A 20,175-nucleotide genomic window follows, 5' to 3' on the forward strand; every position below is an offset into this window, starting at 1 on the left:
ATACATCAGTGTTATTCCAACCATACTAACAAGCTCTGCATTGTAATAAGCTGTAAATTGTTCTTAATCACTTTTACAGTCTATTGAAGGATGATTAACCTCTTAGAGCTACATTGTGCCAGTTGCAAACTGAAAGGTGAAATCAGTTGGATCCTATTTGCAGAGAGTGTGGAAAAGCATCTAAAATTATTGGAGTTTACTGGCAGCAAATGGCAACAAGATAAACCTACATTGTGTTAAAACACGTTTAACCTCACAAATATGATAGAGGGTGGCACGGTGGGGCAGTGGGTAGCACTGTCGCCTCACAGCAAGGTCCTGGGTGCAAATCCAGCCTTCCAGTACTCTAGTTTGCTACCGCGGTCCAAAAACATTCAGGTAGGTTAACTGAAGACTCTAAATTAGGTATAGGTATGAGTGAGTGAGTGAATGGTGTGTGTCCCCTGTGATAGATTGGTGGTCTGTCCAGGGTATATTCCGGCCTCTCACCCAATGCATGCTGGACCCTGCCCCAATCATAATTGATAATGAAAAAACCAGCACACACAGTGCTTCGCCAGGACCGAGGTTGAGAACCACTGGATTAAACCGTCCACGCAACCACAGAGAAATATACATGGACCATCTTTTAGAATTTAACCAATGTGGTTTAAAGAGTATAATGTATCTGTTAATGCACCTTGTGTATTGAAGATGATACTGTTGTACTGTTACATTGACTGTCTTAAGAGAGCAAGTAAGGTCTTAAGAGAGCAAGTATTGTAGCCTCCTCACTACATGCCCATAAAAGCTAACTAGGCTAGCTAGGGTTGTCAATCAATATAATATTTGGCTGCAATATGCACTGACTATTAACCTGTGTCAAAAATACCTAAATGGGATAGTTTCCAAGAGCTCATAATATTATTTCCTTCAACTATGGTACCAGGTCGCACCCAGATGGCTGCCCTGTCAGTTCTGTGATTGTGTCAAGTTCACCCTTATTGTGTTCAGTGACACCAGTCTGCAGAAAACTATTAAACCTGGAGGGATGGATACAGTAATAGCAGTAAATGAAGCTGGGAACAGAAGAGGTACCTGCTGTGTTGGAGGTCACTGGGTGGGCGGTGGCATCACACCTGCTTTCTGACAGGAAGTCATCGATGGAAGGGCTCAGGAGGGGGCGACTTTCTTGCTGCTCACTCACCAGCTGAAATAATAATAATAATAACAACAACAACAAAAACAACAACAACAATAATAATAATACAACATAGGCTGTTGGGTGGCTCATCCTTTTAAGGAACTGTTCCCATGTGAGAATGGGCCCCATGGCAATCAGGTATCAAATCTGGACCATGCCAGTGATGACTGTGGCTGGTATCCCAGAACCAGCATAACAGTATTGGCCAGTGAGAAAGGGATTCAGTTGGCAGGGAAGTCCTTGAATCATCACACACTAGTGAACCTTGCTCATCTAGTGGATGCCTACAGTCTGCTTTCCCAAGTTCAACATTATGTGTCTTCCACTGACTCACGACGGTGCAAGATCAAATGGACTGCAGTGTGAAAGAAGCCGTTGCTGATGTCATGTGTTTTATAGAAGAGCAAATGTCTTCTGTGCTCTCCCGAATGGTTAATGGAGATTACAGTGATGAGTACAGCTAATGAATATATGCATTGCAAACTGGGAGAAAAAATGGAAACGTATTTCAAGATAACAACAGCTGCAGGAAATGATTAAGGGGGGCAAGCATAGTAACAATAAGGAAAAAATAAGGATCCACCGAGAAATTTCAGAACTGTAATTACATGGAAATTTTAACAGTTTCATTGTTGATATTATCATGCCATGTGCCTCAAGTCATTTTATATGAGCACATGCAGGCACAATTTGTCCTGACAAACCCCGGTATGGGTGGAAATGTTGAACATGCTGTTTGTGGTGAGTAATAACTAAATCAATATGTTGTTTTTCTGTCCTACACCGGCATAAACAATTGGAAGTTAAAGGGATAGTTCACATTTATTTTCAGGCTCAAGCCCCCCTGCCTTGAGTACGTGTAACTCACTCTCTGTTAGCCATTAGCTCTGTAAGCCAATAACCAGTAGCAGACCATGGGGTTACAGAGAGTGCCTTAAACAACCCCCCACCAACCGACCCACGCATGCACACACAACCAACTTCATCTATTGTCTGCCTATTACACACACACACTTTGCACAATGAGTAATCAGGGTAGATCCCCATACAAGAAGGCTTATTCGTATGGCATGCCAAAACACTACAGTGGTCATGCTAGTCCTTGGAATTCTGCATCTTTGGAATGCAGGACATTTAAAAATATGCATTTTTACACTAATTCACTTGCCATGGTTTGCCTATTCAAAATGATATCACAATAAATGTATGTTGTTATTTATTTTATTATGACACGTAACAGAAGTGGGATGAAATAGCAGCATTAGTGGGATGAAATAAGCTACAAATAATGCTTGGGCATTCTGATCAAAACAAATTTTTGCTACACAGGCTAATAATATAAAAACACCCTAGGAAAATTTCCTCATGATGAGCAAGCTAGCTATCTCATTTTAGACTTTTCATTCAAATGAAGGCCTTTCTCTTTGTATCTCGCGAAACTACCATTGGCTGTAAAAATATTTATGATCAATAGGCTAAACAACACAAATGTTAGACACTGAAAGCTCAAAGAAACATAATTATTTTGTTGTGGTTCATGTCTGGGTCATTGCTGTCATCATCTTTGAGAACTGTGGCCACACAGACACCTGTCTGAACAACAGTTACTGGTGCAAATGTAATGGCATGAAACAGTGGCAGCTGGCTGACACAGCAGGTGACTCCACATTCAAATTTGATTGGCTGGTACTTTGTCACTCATTGTCTGAATCCAGTATGAAATTATAGAGCAGAATCCAGCAGTCAAACAATTGCTAGCCCTTAAGGGGTGGGAACAGCAGGAATCACTGCATTGGACTCGGAAATCACTGGGTCATGATTGAGTTCACCATCTTTATATATCAACATTGTGGTTCACAGAATACATGTAGGCTCTTCCTGGATGATTAGTACAATGCTGCCCCTGACTGCTTGGGCCTGCCAATAACAAAGGTGCAGGTCACCTGTGAGTCATATATTGTAACATCTCCCTTCAAATAACAACACAAATGACACACAGCTAAACAGATGCTCAGTGCCAAATGACATAACTTGACTGAGTGTAAAATAACATACACTTGACTGTGACAAGTAGAAAGGTCTGTTAAGTGTATGAGATAACAGGTTCAAGTGACATAGTCAGTCCTGTAACAAATAGGGGAGTTCATGTTAGCCCTTGTTCTGGTATGCTGTGGAAACATTCCTCCTGGAAACAGGGCATTTCCTGTGTGGTCAGTTTCCTGAAATGCTGTATCCATTGGGACCATATCAGAGATGTCCAGTGGTCCCCAATCATCATCCTGACACAATGTTTCAACTGGTAAGGAAGGTCTGATCTGTTCATTGACTGGACGGATGTCTATCTTTCTGTACTTTTTCCTTCCACCAGCACTTTATATGATCTGTTGTCCGTCAGTGCAGATTCCAAGGCTGGTTATTGGGGTTGAGAAGCACGTGGACAGTCTGGCCCTGAATGGTGTCTGGCAAGGTCCATGTCCATATGTTGTAGTGATGTTTCGACAGAAGAGTCATTGATTTTTTGTAATCCCTGACATTCTTGACCACGCGTGGATGAAGAAGATGCTTTATGATGGGCAGTGTTGTGTCTAGTCATCTGGACATCAGCCGCTGTGTTGGTGAGCTGTGTAGCCCTTCTCTCTGTGTGTTACTCCATGCTAGAACAGCTTTCCAGGGGTCTTCACCATCTATCTTTGCTTTTTTTCAGGAGTGTTCTAGCTATCTTGTCTGCAGATTCTGCTTTGCCATTACTCTGGCTGTGGTATGGCGATGAGGTAATATGTTTTAAGTCCCAATCCTAGGCGAATGGTTGAAAATCAATGTTTGAAAATCAATTGTCAGTTATGACAGTGATAGACAGGCCCTTTGTTAAGCCTAACAATTAGGTAATGGCCCACAGCTGTGGTGATTACAATGCCTCACAGCTGTGGCCATGCCTATATATATATATATATATATATATATATATATATATATAGGACCAGTGCTGCCCCATGGTGGGCAGCACCACAACTCACTTCCTGGCACACTGTAAATTGGGTTTTGGTCAGTATATTGTATTTATTCACCATTATTTAAAGTTTTATAAAACTGTGGGTCAGATCAATATTGTAGTTGTTTTGTTTAGCCTTATTTTAAGTTTACAACAAACAAGTAACACCTCTCCCCCATGCCTTGTGACCAAAGGTTGGCAAGATGTACACATGCAAATGACCTGTAACAGCTTATATAAACATGCCAGAAGTCTTAAAGAATTCACACACATCCATGTGCATACTAATACAGAGGTATTATATGCACATGACCACACATTCACTTGCATTACATTACAAAATGCACAGTATACCCAGATGTGTATTTCCTATATGGCAACAAAGTAGTGTTGCAGAATAAAATATAATCTTCCTATAGCAGCATGGTTAAACCACAAAACATCTGTCTACGAACATTCACCCAGAGTTGATTGTCCTTTGTCATAACACTCAATGTAAGTCCAAAATATGGCAACAAGTCATGTGTTTGTGTGTGTGTTTCCTACCAACCGAAAATCATATTTAACACTCAGTCACACTTTACCAAATTAAATTCTGTGTAGTGACAGTATGTTTTTTAAGCAGCTTTATGTTATCAGGCTTTCATCAATGAAGTGTATTCAGCTCCCTTGATGTTCCCTTCAGTATGAAAATGAAATTGGTTTTTCATCACATCATGTAATCCACACTTAGCAATGTTCAAGAAAAAAAAAAAAAAAAGACCTGTCAGATTACTATTTTTTTTTTTATATTGCAGCATATGAAGAAGAACTGGTATATCAGAAATATTTGTTCATGGTCCATATAGTATTGCACAGGATAACCAGTTAGCATTGTACATGCAGTACATCATAAAGCAAATCGGCATCTTAGGAAACAAACCTAGATTTGCAGTTTAGTGCTGAAACACTATATATAATAATATGTAATATAAATAATATTTATATTACAGATGATAGAAAAATTATAACTTTTTTTCCCTTAAATGTGCAGTTATACAGTATATTGTCTGAAGCTGCCTTTTTGGCCAGCTAAAATTTCATGATTGTCCTTTTAAATTTGACAATTAAAGTTTTATTCTGCTAAGACTGTGTAGTGTGGTGTCATATTCTAAAGCTGCATCATTTTGGAGGGGGTTTTGGCTATTTTTCAGTACATCAGAACTCAGTACATGTTCCTTATAACATCTCAGTAAGTTTTCTGCTCGCACATAATTGGACATTGAAGAAAGTGATGGAGTGTTAAAGTGTTTTGAGTTAAATTGAACTTCTGGTACCAATACAATTCCCACAAAAGATTTTGAACTTTACAATGTTGTCCATTTTCCATAGCAAAAAGAGAAAGAGGTGGGATTCTTTTCTGACTTGGTGGCGCAGCAGATGTAAAACTAAGTCAGTGCTGTGAGAGTTGTTTTAGTCTGGAATCCATCATTATGTGATCACACAAACTCCAGTCAGTGATGGAAATCGCTGTCTAATCACTGCGTGCCATTAGCTCTTAGTGTGCAATATTCATCTACAAAACACTAGTGCTCATAGATTAATGTCACACTCAAAATTGCAATGCATAATTAAATAATGAATTCATAAAAAATAAAAATGAATTGATGTCGATGTGAATGAAATTAGACGTGAGCTATGTTTCCCCGTGTTCCCTCTCATCAGTTGAATGTCAGCAGGAAGCTTCTTTGCTGATCAGTTGTAAGCTTCATTTGATATGTTTCCATAAATGATGCTGAAAGAGAAAACCTATTTAGTCTAATTATAATTTTATGGCTCTAATAGCCAAGATACTTTTTGACAGGGGAACAAATTGCAAATTTTTGTTTTCAATTAACCTAAAGTATAGGTTAACTTAACCTTCTTATCTATATTATTGGTAGTAATTAGAATTAGCTAATGAGGTGACATCAGCCATCTTTCTTGTCTCCATCAATTAATTAGGTCTTATTTTCCATTCATTTAATTAAAAGACTTCTGAGCTTTTAGCACAATTATAAAAGGTTTTCTGACATTCATGGTAGTTATTATATGAAGGTCACCGGCCTGTTAATTAGAAAATGAGTTCTCTAAGTAAGACCACATGAAGGCTCTCATTACTGCGAACAGAGTGAAAGAAAACAAGATTTGTTTTTATTTATTCACTGCAGTGACCGCCTGCTTAAATATGAAAATAATCTTTAGACAGTTAACTTGAAATTCATTGGGAGTATTTGCCAGTGTTTTTTTGGAAACACAATTCCCCCAAGCACAACCCCAGCCTCCTCAACCACTGAATGTAGCTAGTGTAAATACAACACGTAACACTGGACTCTCCAATGGCGAACATTACTAAACTGTTATGTAGAGACAGTAGATGTTATCATGATACGCACATACAACTAAACTGAAAACCAACATTCCTGTTTGTGAATTGGCTGAAATTGTTACAACTAAACACAGGTATGAATTTAATGGTTAAAGTAAGCTGGTTACAATTGCAGACTTAAAACCAAGCACACTTTTAATTATTTTGAATTTTCAAGTCACTGACATTTTAAGTCGCAGAACAAGCAGTTTGCCTGAACGTATGCAAATCAACCCCTTAGAGAGAGGAAATTGTAGTGCACTGTACAGTAAGCCTACAGCTTAAGAAACACACCTATATTTTCATCGTATTGCTAATAAGCAATCAAACATATAAATACATAATATGTGACTTACATCTGTAAGGTGCAAGAGGTTATTGGATGAATTTACAATGTAATTCCATTCGGTAAGGAAAAATAAAGGAGTTTAGTTGTTTGTGATTCATAAAAGTACTCAGGAATTTCTGTTCTTCTTTTATAATGTCATAGGGGTGGTGCAGGCCAGTGGGCCTGCAGAGTGACAAAAAAAACTTGCGATGCCACAATTGTGTTTCAAAATTGCACTCATACCACACATCAATATTTTATACCCCATGAAGTAGCCTGCAAAAAAAAAGGCCTAAAATATTTTAAAGCGTTTCATTGAATGTGGTGTTAATGGAAAGAAAATCATAGGTATTGAATGTTCATAGTCTTTTTTAAACTTGATCTTTTTGGCACCAACGAGGAAGTACTTCCTGTTGGGTCCAGCAGTGGTTCTGCCCACCTTGGTTGTCACGGTGAGGAGGGGGTTTCCTTCAGAAGACGCTTTACTGGGAATCTCCTTCAGCACCATGGCAACAGTCTTATCTGCAGCCCTAGAGTCTTTCCCCTACAACAGGGAGATCAACAATGACTGATGTCAGGACAATTTGTTCAATTATTTAAAATGCTCTTCCCCAAGGCCAACCTTAAAAGCCTTAATTTAATTTAGAATTATTACTATGGTTATAGTGGTATACAGAAAAAATAAACCAATCAATCTTTATATTTTTAAATCACCATTTACAAACAGGTTGGCATACTTCACCATGGACATTCTCCAGAAGGAAACAAAACTTTAGAAAAAACCCAATTGAGCCAATCTTGAAAAACAAGAAAATTATAATCTGGCTGAACTCCCTGAAAATGGAAGGGTGTAGAAAAGAATAACTCAATTAACACAAACATATTGGAGAAAGATATCAGCACTTTTATAGGTGACAAGTCAACTCAGGTCCTGTGACGGCCATGATGCGTATGAAGCTATGAATAATTATTCTATTTGAGGATCTGTTGGGGCTCCCAAAAATAGTACAGGCATCAGATATTTTTTCTTTTTTTCTGGCTGCCATGGACAGCACAGTAATCCAATGTCCGTGCTTGTGTGTACAACGTGAGTCATAAAAACTATGAGAATTCATCAAAGCTGAAAAACCGGAATAACACATTTATAATGATATAACTTGAGTGTGTTAAAATGATTGATGGTTAAAGGCAGACTAGACCGTTATATACAAGTCAAGGGTGTATGGAGTCATTTAGTCAGAACCAACCAAATTTTTTACATTAGCATGACAAGAGCATGACTGTGAAGACGCTATAAAGATGCTTGTTCAAAAGCAAAATGCATGCGCCTTATGACTGGGTATTCAAGCCCTGGTCACACCACTGTCAGGTATGGCCTCGCCGTGGAATGAAAAAGTATAAATCGGCTAGTTCTGTCGGTCAGACCAGGCACTTTCCAGACCAGGCGTTATTCCTCCAAAGACATGGGCAGTATATGGTTGGTGGTATGTCTGCAGTGTAGAAAATAGCGAGAATAGGTGTCACATGAATAGGAGGAGTCACGTATCTGCCATCTCTCCTAACTTCAGCAGGAAGGGTTGCTGGTGGGAGATCAACAAGTTCGGTTGAGTTTGGGGTTGGGAAAAATGGATTCACAATCTGGGATAAGATATAAATTTTAAAAGAAAAGCAAGAGCACTTGAGGGTTATTTTATTGTTCTCGGGTTTCTTTAGGGTCAGAGAATGTGCTGCCAAAGGGGGATTATTACTAAAACCTCAAAGAGAATCGCTGGATTTAAATGTTTCAAAAAGGACTTCTAGGATTTTACACCACTGGAGTTAAACACTTCAGATGGCTGACTGGATTACAGGACATCTACAGCAGTCAAACTTTTAAGCTTGTGTTCTAACCCTCAATATATTTTCCATTCAATGCTCAGGCCCCTTTATCATTTTTTACTCCCACGACTACTATAGGGAACACAAGGAAAGTTTTGGCTCTCTGGATGAATGAGACAGGAGATAATGTATTTTCACTTTACAGTGACTAGTGCTTGGATTAATCATTTCATTATTCAGTGAATTCATTCTGACTGTATTTTGTTCCTAATTATAAACCTTCTGTGAACGTGCATCCTACCAGAGCATGGATGGCCATGTCATGTGATCAGAAGGCACATTAAAGAAGGTCACTATAGTAACTCCCTTGATTATGCTAAAAGCACCTTTCAACATTGCTATTGATGTAGCAATTTGGAAAATGGGAAATTGGATAGTTATTAAACACAAGCTAAGGACCGCTTCAGCTGAATAAGCATTAGGTAATGCTGCTCATTAACTGTGAACATATAATGTAGTTTTAACTTAATCAAGAAATCGTATTTAACAATTAGTGAGTTTGTTTGCAGAATATATCATGCATTAAAAAAGTGTTCTCCCCCTTCCAAACATGTACCTTCTGTTGAATATTTGTGAATGAAAACTTTCGTGCAGCGGTTTCCATCTATTTTGGTCATTTTGCTTTGCAGAAACCAGCGTAACATCAGCTTGAGCTGACTTCATAAGTAACGTTTGCTAATTTTATCCTAGTCTTTCATTTTCATGGTTACCTGCCATTTATTTTGCCGCAATGGCTGTACAGTGTACTGTGAAAAAGTGATCACAAATATGGATAATGAGGAGACCTCTACTGTATCTCAGCAAGATGATGTCACTCATGGTCTCGCCAAGATCATTACCTATCACTGCGGGACTATGTATAACTGTACTATATTCAGTACCACCAGCCCGAAGGAAGGTACTGTTAATGCGACAGTCAAAGTTACTTCGGTATGTCATGGCCAGTAAATGTCAATAAATGAATTAAATTGGTGGCAGAAATGTTTTATTAATATCCAAAACTGGAATACTTTTTTGTGTTTTGCCATAGTTTTTATATGCTTCACTGTCTACTCATTGCCAACTCAACCTTATATGGAATTTTGTGTATTACAGTCTTGATCAGGACATGAGCCAACCTGACAGTTTCAGTGGACATATTTATAAACTGTGATGCGATGCTGTTCAGGGCTCACATGGCCAGGATGCTCTATTATTAGATCAGATGTGTTGAGCATTCTGGGTGAATACCCTCCCTCAACCCGTTCTTTCTCAGCTCATGGGTTGAGCGGAGTCATACCTCTTCCTTCCTTTTGATTTTAGAAGTGCCTTTCTCTTCTCTTTGCTATCTTTATTTCTCCCTCTCTCTGTAAAGGTTGTTAGTGATATCTTAAAGACTTTAAATACTTTTTAAATACCTTTATCAGGCCATGTACTGCAGTATGTCAGCATGGCAAACTGTTAGGCCTACTTCATGCTAGAGAAATTCAAAATTAGAGAATATCTCAGTTGAAGGATATGATATTTTATTTATTTTGTGTCAGGTAGAGACAAGTTTTAAAATATTTTCCCCATCACCAGGGTACAGCCAACATTGTGACCAAGCAGTGACATCTGAGAAACCCAAAATATCATGAACCTACAGGGCATTGTGCCGAAGGTGATCACAAAGGTTAAGCAGTGTCCCGTTAATGTCTGTCAAGCTAAAGCTGACTGATTGTTATGATTCTGCCGGCTAACCTTTATGGCAAGCAGAAAATGGCTGTGTCATTCCCCAAGGCTATAGGCCCAGGCTAGCAGTGCTTTTAACAGTCTGCACACACCGAGTAGTTCAGTACTGAGGGGTGGTGTGTCTATCATCGAGAGACTTGCAATAAAAATATCTCAGATGAAAGCAATTCACAGATCACCGCTGATATTGCAAGTCAAACCAAACAAAAGCTGCTGTACTGTGTTGCACATGAACAATAAATATATGAATAAATAACCCTTACTATGTTTTAGATATGCTAAACCTTTAATTTAGTTATTTTTATTTACTGATGTTATGCTGCCAAAGGGGGATGATTACCAAAATGTTATGTTATTATTAATGAAAATTAACAAAGGTTTTACTGTAGGAAAAAAAAAAACTTTTTTCCACTCTAAATTATTTAATTTATTTAGGTAAACATGTGCTGTCAGTAGCAAACTAAAATGTCAAATAATGGAAATGATGGTGATACATTTACATGGTCTGACATTTTAGTTCGCAACGCATGTTTTTGTTTTATTTCTATTTTTGTTATGAATGTTTTACTATGATCTAATCTATGAGCGACCCATCAGTGCATGCAACTAATTAGCTCATTGAATCAGGGTGATTACAGGAACAAAAACCAGCATAAACACTGGCTCTTTTCTTCTTGGATAGAAACTTGAAAGTTAATCTTCTGAAAAGCAAATTATTTTCAATAATTTCATCTTAATCATCGTCCCTTGTCATAAGACCACATTCCAGAGCTCTGGCTGATACATTTCCCATATTACTTTTATTCATTTTATTAAATTAGATTTTACATCTTTTTTCAGATTTATTCATTTGATGTGCGTAATATCAGATGATTAAAATTCGGTTTTATGTTCACTAACCAGCTTAAACGTTTAAGAAATGATCCAAGCAAAGTTTTTCAGAATAGCTTTCTTTACTATCAGACTCTAGTATTGGCTAATAATTGACTTTTTTCATGATCAGGAAATCATACATTTGCAGAGGCTCAAATACACTGACAGTAATGGAAAAATTAGAGCTTACAACAGGCTATGGAAAGCGAGCTGTGGTTTTAAGGGATTCAAATATTTAATAATCCAAACATCCTTGGATTTTTTTTCAAAATACTAGGTCAAAATACTAAATTGATTTTATATAACATTACATTACATGTTCTTTACTGGCTTACAAGCTTTATTGTTTAAGGTACATACTTGGAAAGGCAGCTAAACCCTAGCTGTTTTACCATTTGTCTTATTGTATCTTTTTAAAAATTGCATGAGATTCAATCAAACACCTTAAGTCAATTTAAGGGAAAATGCAATTTGATCAAAATTTGATTGACTCAGATTTCACCAACCTTTTCACCAGGACTAAAAATCCAGAACCAGGAAAATGTGACTAAATTGCGTTGTGATGCGGCTAAACTTGAGAAAAATTATTATTTTTTAAAGATCAAGTGTGTTTTGTCCAAATAATCTGTTTGTGTTTATAAACTTCATAATTCCCACTGTTTTAATAAAAATGCTAACATATAACATTTTCAAAGAAAATACTCTATGAAAGTTAATGATTTATTTTCATATTTAATTTATTCAATATTAAAGGGATCAAACAGTTCAGTAATGGGTTCCTGGGTTTGCATTATATTTAGGTGTTATGATATGTAAAACTTATATCACATATCATTGTTCTTGGATGCCAAGACTACCAGGCTACACCACCCACTGCTAGATATTAGCTTGAATGAATTAAGAGGGTATTCTCTGACTTGTCAAGTGGACATGACAAGGAGACAAAAGGCGGATGTACTGCATAGTAACTCAGTCCTTCCGGGATCCTCCTGAAACAGACCCTCAGGGCCACATTCCACATGATCTTCCAGTTGTCCGGTGGTCAAGAGACCTACATCAGGAAGGGACACTGCACCCAGTTACTGCTCCTCTACCTCTTCCTCTTCAGATCAGGAAAAAGCCTTCGGCAGGTCCAGTTTTGCTGGGTGAGCCACTCATACAATAAACCTGGATCTTTCGATGTTCAGGTGGAGCTCGTATATCAATGGGCTCATTTTCTGGTCTTACGTAGCCCCTGTCTTCTCAGTTGGTGGCTATACAGATGGTTGAAATCTGAATGACCCATTTAGACTCATGGAACTTCTCTGTAGGCAAAAAGGAGATTGGGGAGCCATAGTTCTCAATCCTGTTCTGAATAAAAAAATTTTTTTAAATCTAACAAGGAAAACTTTTTTTTTTAAATGTCTAAGCTGAAAAGAATTCCACAGTATTCCATTAAATACATCAAAGCAAACTTACTGTAGAAATAAACACAAGTGTATATTAAATGCTGCATTCACTATAAACATGCGTTCACTTTAAATATTTGTAAAAATGCTCATTAGTGGGTGAATTTTCACTCTTGTTCTGCTGTTGTAACTTTGGAATACAGATGCTAGGCAGTAAGAATTAATGTTACCATAAATTAATAATGCATAGACAGAGTATGAATTAAAATGCTGAATGAAATGTCTTATTTAATATAAATAAATATGATAAATACTACACACACACCTGCCTTGGTGCTATAACTTTGGAATGCAAAGCACCATAGTTACCATTCAAAGACAATAATAATCACCATGAAAGACTCAGGGGCACTTTGAAAAAAGAAGTTCGCTTGTGGCAATGCAGAGCTATAGAATATATCAGGCTGACCATGTGGTGACTATATAATGTTAGTGTTAAGCCTTAACTTTTTAATTGGTTTTACAGGCTTTTCCAAATATGGATACAAAACAATTATTAATACACCAAGTACATGAGAAAACATAAAATAGAAGAAGAAAATTGCACCTAAGAAATAATTTTAAAAAATGTATGAAAAGAGAGGTATAACAAAAAACACTTTTAGACCATCCACACCACCCCACCTCTCCTCCCCCCAAAACTCCCAAGTCATCACCCTCAATAACACCAGATCACGGGCCAACCATTAAAAACCGCATAGCTTATGTCATCATACCTCCTGCCCTAACCAATATCAGTTTGAGCATAGCCAATGTCCCTCCCCCCAAGTGTTTCCATTCTGTGCTTTTAACAATGCGTCATAAATCTCTGCTGGAAGATTGTTCAGAAGCACCCTGTCAAGCTTCAAAAATGATCGTTTCTTACTGTAAATCTTTCATGTGGAAGTACATTAAAAATCTCTCTATAGCACAACGTAAGAGTAGGATCTCCTTGATTCATTTTACACATTTCCTTGCCTGAAGCAGTAATTTATTTAACAACATATATCAGAGAGGGAAGTGACACATCTTCGGAAGGCAGAGCCAGCACGAACCACCCAGGATCTTTCTGAATCATAACTTTTAAAATGCTGCTGAACTCTAATAACTTTAAAAATGCTGCAAGGCAGTTCCAAAATCATAGGATGTACCTACATTCCCCCAAAAAGATGAAAATAGTTCCCTTGTTCTTCAAGACATTTTATACACAATGCTGAAATGCTACAGTCCATCTAGGCTTCTTGCCATGCCAAAAAAAAACCTAGTGAACACCCTTTTCAATGCCCATAGCGACCTTCCCAGATACCCAAAGGAGACGCATCTGCAGGAAATCCAGAAGCCGTGGAGCGCATTCATTTTAATTAAACTGATCCTGCCCATAGGAGACAGGGGCAGATCATAGCAAGTTTTTTTAATAACTATAATTACTGCAGGAAGGTTCAACTTCCAAAGGTCTTTCAAATTAGAACACATCTTAATCCGCAGGTGGATGAATCCAGAATTAGTCCACATAAATGGGAAGCCTTCTACAGAATCAAAATTACCAAAGCTGCCTAATAGCATGGCCTCAGATTTACCTAAATGTATTTTATGTCTAGATATGAGATTAAATTATTCCAAAACTGATAAAGTAACTTGGAAGGATAATACAGGGATGACATAAGCAAAAGGTTGTCACCTGCATAAAGGACAATTTTATGCACAATGTCCCCTATTGTAATTCCTTTAACATCCATGTGAAGTTTAATAGCCACTGCCAGTGGCTCCAGAGCAATCCCAAAGAGCAATGGACTGAGCAGGCAGCCCTGTTTAGTGCCCCTAGGGAAATGGAAGGGCTCAGAGCTAAAGTCATTGCTGGGAACAGTGGCCATAGGGGAATGGTAAATAGTTTGCATTCACCCCAGGCCAAACCTCTTTAATACCTCAAACCAATAACACCAGTAAAACTTATCAAAAGCCTTCTCCACATCCAAGGGCACGACAAGAATCCTACAAACAAACTGGTTCACATTCTGAACGATATTTAAAAGCCTTCTGACATTGGATTCTGAGACACGGTCCCAAATAAAGCCAGTCTAGTCTGAGTTTGTAAGATTTGATAAGAATCCGTCTAGTCTCCTTGCCAGTAATTTAGAAAGCAACTTACTTTCAACCACAATCAAGCTAATAGGGTGATATGATCCACAGTCATCAGGTCCTTCTTTGGAATGAGAGATATATCCCTTACAAAAAATGATATGTGGAATTTACCTTTTCAAAAGTTGAAATCACAATTTAACATGTGAAAATAAAAAAAGTACCACACAGTTGCCAGAATCTTTAGCATTATAGTAATTTTTTTAACCTTGGTTGATATTCAGGTTCTTAGACCTCTACCCAAAAAACCAGAACTAATGTCCCTTGGAAACAGTAAGAGAGATGCCCCTATTGACTACCTCTTTCTGGTTCTTACGTTATTTCTTCTGGTTTACTGTGTGTATGACTAAGGATAACCTCAACATCCACAATGAATTGGTAAATTACGTATTTCTTGAGGCAGAATACAAATCTAGCATTTTCCTATTCATTGTTTCTACCTTTGATAATGAATATAATGCAATGAAGGTAACAGTTACAGTATCTACTCCAGTCTAATCAATGGACATATCCAACTAATATCATGTGGAAGTTCCAAGCTGCTAAAGTATGAAATGTGGTACCGTGTTGCAGTGAGAACCTGTTTAGCTGTCATTTAGCTATTAAATATGAAGTGCAGTATGCCCAAGGGGTGCAATGCATGTTGAGCAGGAGTGACTTTATCTCTGCAGATGGACACTCACTCTGAGGTAGATACAATTTAATAAATCACCTAAGAGGAAAAGAGAGGAAAACTTGAGATACATGTAGACATATTCCTACAAAAAGGGAACTCTACTGAAAATCTACCGAAACCTGCTGAAAATCAGGCTAGATGTTACTGGGAAGAATCAAGTGTACATTTCCATACGTATAGCAACTCTTTAAAATGTTACACTTTAAAGCAAAGTAATCATGGGAGAAAATAATCCATCCATCCATCCATTATCTATACCCGCTTATCCTGAGCAGGGTCGCGGGGGGTGCTGGAGCCTAGTGTATTGGGTGAGAGGCTGGAATACACCCTGGACAGGCCGCCAATCTATCGCAGGGCACATTCACTCACACACTGGCGAAAATAATAAAATGCCAAATTACATTACATTACATTACAGGCATTTGGCAGACACTCTTATCCAGAGCGACGTACAACAAAGTGTATAACCATAACCAGGAACAAGTATGACGAAAACCCTAGAGAGAAGTACCGGTCCAAGTGCAGGGAACAACCGCATAGTTCAACTTGGACCCTGAAGGTTAAACTGATTAACACTAACACAACGAGAACGGCAACAACGCAGTCTATGGAAAAAATACAAGTAGTATTAATTTTCAGTAGCAAATTAAGCAGGGAAAACATATTCTTGGAGTGCTCTCCATTTAAGTATTTTCTGACCCAGAAAAATAAATGTGCCCAAGGATGTTTCAAGCAGATGAATGACTAATCATTATTACATTCATTGCTTTCTCAATCAGATGACCCTTTTTAAAACATGGAATCCTGGTGGAAATTTGCTGTGGTATGTAACTTGCTGTTTTTTTTGTTGCACTAGAAAGGCCCTCTAATTTGTATACCTATCAACATGGTTCATACTGTATGTTGCACATCATAAAAGACACTTTTGAATGGATTTGATTATTTCTCTTTCATATCTTTTAAGATTTCATCCATGAAAGAAAGCTCATTGCTGGAAGCTCATTCAGAGTGTCTAAATATGGACACACATGTATTTGTTTTAATTCGGTGTTACAGACCAGTGCGACCTTACTAGACAGTGCTCGGAATCACAACTTTTAGGAGACATAAGCGCAGCATTTCCCCTGTAATATTTTTTTCCTGTGTATGTTTTGAGGGGAAAGTCACAGGGAAACCGGAAAGCACATTATAGCTCTTCTGGGCCGTCATGGTGTAGTGTAGAGGTATAAGCACTCGCCTACCACTGCAGAGACCCTGGTTCAATCCCCAGCAGCGGTACTTCCGGCTTGGTCAGACGTTCCTACAAACATAATTAGCAGTGTTCGCGGGTGGGAAGCTGGTGAGGGTATGAGTCCTGAGCGTTGCATTAGCGACTCCTACTGTTCTGTTCTGTACTGCTCCCCTCCGCCTGTTCAACAGCGAGGGGATCTGGGGGAGATAGCGTGAACCTCTGCACGCGTTACGCTCTCCCAGTGAAACTCCTCGCTGTCAGGTGAAAAGAAACAGCTGGTGACTCCACATCGGAGGCTGGCATGTGGTAGTCTACACCCTCCCCAGACCGACAGAGGATAGCGCATCAACCAGGACTGTGATACATACGGGGAATTGGTATAATGACGAAAATGGCCCCCCAAAGTGCCCTATATTGATGGTGTTCAGGGTATTGCTTTAGTGGAAACAGAGTTATCAACAAGCTAAATGGCAGGGAAACTGTCCACAGGGAGTGCAATCCGAGTTATTGAAGCTCAACTTCTGTGGCAGTCGCTAGAGAAGTTATTGATGGCGCTATTAGAGAGTCTCAAAAAATATATGAATGAATGCACAAATAAATAAATAAATAAATAAATAAATAAATACCAGCTAAGACTACATTTGTATCCTTGGAATACTACCACTGTGACCTCCTAAGTGCTGAGCATCTGAAAGGAAGCCACATGCAGCATAGCACCGTTTTGAAAAGCAGTGTGCGTTGGAGAACACTTGCATGGCATACAGGTGAAATAAGAATTCAGTGGTGCGCTCTGTAGATTCTCCCAATGTTTTCAGCATTGCATGCACAGTAATTACAGCAAAATGTCTCTGCATTAAAAATAAATGTTGTTTGCAGAAACAATCAGCGAATTAAAGAGTTCATGAAAATATTCTCATTACCCTTCAGATAAATTCTTTTCTCCTTTTGTTTATTACTGTGGAAGTGATGTGAATGCATTTTCACAAGACCATTATCATGCTTATTTTCTATTATTTTCTGACATGCTTATTTTCATGCCCAAGTCCTGGGCACAATAAATAACAAGCACATATATTACAGAATGGCCACTCATTATAAAACATGTAATCAATTTTCTTCTGTTGTGTTTGGCAAATATGATCCACTATGTGAAAGAAACATGGACCCTATTAGATTTCCACATAATTGAAAATAGTAAGTGTTACATGTTCATTTGGGCAGTGTATGTTGAGTTCTTTCAGTAAATGACATTGCAGGGAATCCTTAGCCTCAGCATTATATCTGAATAAAGAATTGATTCTCTGTCTACTGTTCTTGTTTATTTCTCTACTTCTTGGTCATACCAACCAACACGATGGCCTTGTCACGGTTCCTGGAGTTGTTTGCAGTTGAGCTTTTTTTTCTGCTTGTCAGTTATCCTTCGTTGTCACTGTTAAGTGGTTCATTATATTGTTATTGTCTGTTAGTGGGCCATGTTTAACAGGCCATTTCAACTGTCTCTAATCATTATTGTATTAGTGTCTTCTTTACCGTGTTCACTATAGAGTTTTGGTTTGTTCATTCATTACACCTGTGTTTTTGCGCATTTAGGTTACGTGTGTATTTTCTATTTACTGAGGTGGGGGTGGAGATACAATTTTGTGAGGGACGTACTATAACTACCAAATTCCTTGCCATAATAGACTGCACGTCCAACCAGCATTTAAAATAATGAATTCTATTGAGTAGTAAATACAAGACCAGACCTGCACAAGAGGATGGGGGTGGGGGTGGGGGTGGTGGTGGTGAGTGGGGGTTGGGAAAGCTTTCAGGGGCCCTGTCACTAGATAGGACAACAACAGTGCTGCCTCATCCTATACAGTACTAGGGATGTCAACAGTGGCCAAAAATTCAGTTTGAATATTCCTTCAAAAAAACAAATACATACGAATATATTGAAATATATATTACGATTTTACATGTTGAATAACATGCTAGAATTTGACCAACCCTAGAGCTGTATTAATTGTGTGTTATGTCCACGAGACAGAAAATCAATACAAAGACAGACATACAGTATCAAGCATAGATACATTTTATCTGAACATAAATATGAATGCAGTCAAGTTGAGAAAAGACATTAACAAACATTTGAGATGGCTTTTACGATCAAGTTACATACAGTAAACTTGTATAATCATTTTGTTTAAATAAATTTAAGGTGCATAATTTTGAGAAATGTTACTGATCAGGGGTCGTCGTAAGTAGCATGCAAGTATGCATGCAAGGCAAAAATAATTAAATGCGAGGCAATTTTGTCTTCACGAAAAGTGTACATTAAAAGAGATAGATGCCATGTCTGTCCATCAAGTCACAGTATAGCAACTATCCATATGACCCAGCTACTTCCGTTTTCAAGAGAGGAGAAACTAAAATGCAAGATTTATTTCTGGTTTAACACAACCCAAATTGAGAGGAAGAGAGCTGCAATAAAGACACTCTGCATTTTTTTTCTTTCAGATTCTAATGTTAAATTTCACGTTCAAATGTCATTTTTTTACTGTTTGAATAGCATTCAAATACCGTACTGTCAAACAGTTTAGCCTTTAGTAAAGGCTAACACCTCTGCTGGCTGTGCAAGGGCCATTTAATGTACTGGGAGGACAGATATGGTCCTAGTTCACAACTCATTTTCAACAGAACAACACACATCTTTATGACTTTTCAGAAGTGCTATAGACAAAATCAGCCTTTTGAAAAAGTGCAGGGAGATGTCTCTGGTGTCTTTGGAAATTACACCTACAATCAAAAAAAGGTTCATATATTAATGGTAGGTACCCCAATGGCAATCCATTAAATATTTCATGTTTCCAGGATGCACCATGCATGTATCACAGAAATAGGAAATAATTCTTGCTCATCATTCAGCAGGTTTTATGGTGACAAGGTCTTTTCAAATGACACTCAGAGAAACACGTGATTAAGGTTTTCAGGATCTGACAAACACAAATGCTCTTTCTACAACCTGCACTTTATCATACTGTATCTCTACAATAAGGGAAAGGAATCTTGACATCACTACCAGGAGTTCTGCCTGACATCCCTTTACTGTGGAGTGTGGTAGCACACACGGAACCATACTATTAGTAGCAATGTTTCAATATAGAACTGGAACCAGGCTGACAAAATACGTTGATGTATTTTTCCACAATGTTTCTCATTGAGTCTGACAACAAATAACTGTTTCAAATGAATTTAACAAGTGATCTTGCACTGGCCTGACTGCAGGCTGTCCAGGGAGGGGTGTTAGTGTCAGACATTGATTTACATTTGTCACACAAAGCTTTGCTAGCTTATATAAATCATATCTTATATAAAT

General features: G+C 38.1%; 1 protein-coding gene across 1 annotated transcript in view; it reads right to left on the reverse strand.

The window, feature by feature from the left end:
- Positions 1-20,175, reverse strand: part of LOC135256870 (PEX5-related protein-like) — a 55,923-nt gene that overhangs the window by 32,480 nt on the left and 3,268 nt on the right. Inside the window, exons 2-3 of the mRNA XM_064339108.1 lie at positions 7,326-7,430; positions 1,078-1,189 (exon numbers count right to left, since the gene is read on the reverse strand). Of these exons, the coding sequence (XP_064195178.1) occupies positions 1,078-1,189; positions 7,326-7,430 (217 nt within the window). The remainder of the gene's footprint in view (positions 1-1,077; positions 1,190-7,325; positions 7,431-20,175) is intronic.

The sequence above is a fragment of the Anguilla rostrata genome, chromosome 6 (genome assembly GCF_018555375.3).
Source record: "Anguilla rostrata isolate EN2019 chromosome 6, ASM1855537v3, whole genome shotgun sequence".
In the NCBI taxonomy this organism is placed as follows: domain Eukaryota; kingdom Metazoa; phylum Chordata; class Actinopteri; order Anguilliformes; family Anguillidae; genus Anguilla; species Anguilla rostrata.